General features: G+C 45.6%; 1 protein-coding gene across 1 annotated transcript in view; it reads right to left on the reverse strand.

Moving 5' to 3' along the window:
• The window catches only part of LOC104625177 (arginine-glutamic acid dipeptide repeats protein-like), a 16,080-nt gene that overhangs the window by 2,696 nt on the left and 9,375 nt on the right, over positions 1-4,009 (reverse strand). Inside the window, 3 exon segments of the mRNA XM_010292737.1 lie at positions 1,454-1,461; positions 1,961-2,694; positions 3,938-4,009. Coding sequence (XP_010291039.1) covers positions 1,454-1,461; positions 1,961-2,694; positions 3,938-4,009 — 814 coding nt within the window.

Consider the following 4,009-nt stretch of genomic DNA (forward strand, 5'->3'; position numbering starts at 1 on the left):
CTTTAAAAGAAGGAAAGCAAGCAAGCCATCAACTGCTTTGGGAAGCTCACTGTTGGGAGATCAAAAGCCCTGTTAGACTTGAGCTGGATCAGCATCTGGCCTAACTGGCACGTAATTACCAGGAGCTTAGCTCCATCCAATTTGAAACCCATTTTTCTATCTTCAAGTGACATCCGCTTACCGAACAGTCTTAATTGTTAAAGCAACAGCCCAGGGCTTTCAATTTCTGCAAGAAGAAGAAATCCCCCAAGCAACAGGGGAAAAACAACAAAGATGGTCAACATTTAGAAACATTTTCCCCAAAACTCTCTCCTATTTCCCTTTTACACACATAAAATTGAAGGATCACTAGTGTCATTTAGTACAGAGGCACTTAAGCATCCTTCTGACTTTACCAATATTACTTGATAGGCCAAAAGCTGGCAAAAACCTTTGTTTGCAAAAGGTGACACTGTCACCATCCTTGTGTGGAGCGGGATAGCTGTAGACAACCTCTCTGATGTCACTTTACCATACAATGAAAAAAGAAACTGGCAAAACCTGAACAACTCATCAGCTCATCTGAAATCTCTAGCCAAATTACTTTTCAAATACAGGTAAGAGAGACTTGACAATGAACTGGCTTGTCTTTGTCTGCCCCAGTCTCTCGCTAGACTGAAAATGAAAATGTATTAGCCATGTTTTTCTCCAGAACAGGTAACTGGGGAGTATCTAGACTTACCCGCAACAGAGGTGGCAAGTGACAACAGAATCCTCGTATAGACACGATCTATGACACATTTCTCTTGCTATCAATGGCCTATGCAAACCTGCCTCAAATTGAACCATTCTGTAATTTGTGCAGTCTCAGCCGATGTCCACACTGACAGCTTTAAGAATGCTGGTATTCAGTGCTATCATCTCCTACCTGTAGCCTCCTGCGCTGTAACAATCTCACAAGACCCTGCTGATTCCTTTGCAGTACAATTTGGCTTCTGCAACAACACTCAAATTCCTTCCACGCTCCAAAAAGCAGACGTCCAAGATACATTTAATGCATATTGCTCCAAGGCAAAGTTTGCTACATTTGTTTGCACAAACACTACATTTGTAACCAGCTGTACCAGAAACTGCACTTTAAGTACTTTTTTCCCCTTACTTAGCAGCTACTGCACCTGGTACCTTGCTTGCTATGTTCTCTCCAGTCTGCCACCAGAAAATCAGAAAAATTCTGCTTAGGGCCTCATCTTCCAGACTTCTAGAGGAGTAACCACATAGCTTGCTTCAGAAATTAGCAAGGCATGAATTCATTTTTGATACTATTAAATACTTCGGGGAAAAAAATTCCACACGTAAGAATACACTGCGGCTAAAAAGATGCCAATCCGTAAATTTAGATGGTTCTTATGAGAATTGTGACAGAGAATTTCGGCTCAACTAAAGCCAGATGGTTGGCATGTCAGATGGCTAAAGAGATGAAGCCTGTCTCCCCCTTTTTTTTTTTTCAGCTCCTATATGGAAACACCAGCTTCAGCTCCTTTCCAGCTATAACTCATAACGTTAACAGCCATTAGCATTAGCAGTGTTACCAGTTCCACGGCATCTCTCCTAGTGAATTCCCTTCGCTCAGTGGAGTCTCCATCCGTACACCACTGTAAGGTGGTACTCTAGGATTTCAGTACTTAAAAAAAAACCAAACCCAAACCAGCAAACCTTTTACAGTGACAGTGTGCAGTCTCAATGAAGACTGCTGTACTGTTACCATCATTTACGTTATCACTATTATTGGTCCACCCTCACAAAAAGTAATTGTTTGCATTTCCGTTATCCTTATACAACCTTACACAGTACAGAAGCCACATCATATACAAGAAAATAGGGATTCTGCTACTTGAATTCCAGCGTCACAGTCTGCCTGTTTTGGGTAGGCTGCTGCTAACAGCTCATGAGAGAGGGTCCCTAGTTAAGCTGCTTAGCCCACTTCCCGGGCTCACCTTGATGTAAGGGATCCTGCTGATGTAGGTGTAAATGCGAGTGTATGTGTGAATGTTGGTGATGGTGAGGCGTAACGTTGAACATCTGGAGCCGTGCCAACGGGTCATTTGTCAGCGATGCCATCCGCTCAGCATGTATTCTCTCTGCTGCCAGTCTGTCAGGGTAGCTCATTTCAGGCCGTAACTGTGGGCCTGCCAGTGCAAGTCTCTCTCTTTCAAGGGGGTTCAAACCCGGATGGAAGGAAGCAAATGGGTGAGGTCCTGCTGTTGGGGGAATAGTCAGTGCACCATGCCTGGCAAAATGCTCCATGGGGTTAGTAGCTGGGTGCAGCGCATCTAGCTCTGGGGGCTTCACCTCAAAGCCAGGTTTCATCCTCTCTCTCAATTCCCTTTCCCGGATTTCCCGCTCCCGGATTTCCCGCTCTCGCAGCTCTCGTTCCCGAATGGTGGGATCCACATTGTAGAGGCCAGGCATATGGTAGGCCAGAAGTGGATCAGTGGGATTTAGAGGGACAAAGAAAGGATGATTACGGTTTGTTGGAGACATGACATGAGGACGGGCATATTCACTCAGTGTTCGTAAAGCAGGCGTATCTGGACCAATGTACGGTGGTACAGCAGCAATGGTCGTCGGGGGAGGTTCAAATGAAGGTCTCATATGTGCTGGCCCACTGAGCTGAGATTCTCCAAGACGGCCTTCATGGGAGGAGCTGGATACCTTCTGCTGCACAGAATGGGGAACAGAACTTTAGTTCAACACATTTGACTTACAAACACAGCAGGCACACACTTCCCTTCTTGTGCTTCAAGCTCTAGGAGGAGGTAAGTGGAGCCTGCCGAGCCTCACGACTCCTGCAGCTGAGTGCTCCAATGTGTTTGGGGAAGAACTGGATTCTGTCTATCCTTTAGGCCAGAAGAGAACTAGTTTGTAGTGGCAGCCCCAAAGCTACACAAAGCAATTAGTTGCTACGTCACAGCTATGGGCAACAGCTGGCTGGTCCACGTCACTACAGACTGCCAGTCTTGTTCGCAGTGTGGTGGTCTCCTCTCCACACTCCCTTGCGTCCTAAAACTTACTATAGAAGACTCATCTCCACGATGTGCAACACAACAAGTTCCATTCCTTTCACACCAGGACTTTGAATCCTGCTCTCTCCTCCTGCACAAGGGCAGCGTATTGCTTCTGGGGAGGGCAATAAGCAGAGTTTACCCATGCAATTGCCCAAGGATCCCTATCCCCAAAACAAAGCAAAGCCCCCATACATGACACAACCCTTAATGGACAGATGCTGTATCCTGACTTTCATAATCCTACAGAAACACATAGCTGTGATTCAGATCTGAAATGCACCGTGGAATAGGAAGACTGTAGCACCACCTTTTTCAGCATCAATGGCGTATTACCAGCCTACCACTCCTGTGGGCCCAGAAGTAGTCATTCTGTTCTGACAGGCCGTAGAAAAATGGATTAGTTGTATTGGCTCTTTGTACCAAGACTGGAGTTTGGGTCTCCCAATTAAAAAAAAAAAAAAGTTACATGCCTGTAAGCTTACTTCAAATTTAAAAAGCCTTTGTATCCCCTTTTTCCAGCAGACAGAACTCTTGTGCCTACACAGTAGTACAAGGTACACAAAGGCCTTCACTATATCGCAGAGTGCTTTTCTACTGCAAATAAATGTAAATACTTGGCCTAGTTATCCCCAGCTGTGTTGGCTTCCCACACATCAGAAACAGACAGAAGTAGAAACTCTGCATTTCCTTTAAAGAGAAGAAAGTCCCAGGGCGGCCAGGAAGTGCTCATAGCTGCTTGGCTTTCACTGAATACACAGGGCTCCCATGTTCATGAGTACCTGACTGCACATGCATTGTAACGCTTCTGGGGATTTGCATTCCCTAGTCACCATCCAGGTCCGATCCTACCATCCCAACTCCCTTAAACAGCTCTTAGCTACAAACAGACCTACCGCAGCTCTTTCTGCTTCTCTTTCACGCTCCCGCTCCCTCTCTCTTTCCTTCTCTTTTTCTTTTTCTCTTTC

This window comes from Phaethon lepturus, unplaced genomic scaffold (genome assembly GCF_000687285.1).
Source record: "Phaethon lepturus isolate BGI_N335 unplaced genomic scaffold, ASM68728v1 scaffold26448, whole genome shotgun sequence".
Classification (NCBI taxonomy): domain Eukaryota; kingdom Metazoa; phylum Chordata; class Aves; order Phaethontiformes; family Phaethontidae; genus Phaethon; species Phaethon lepturus.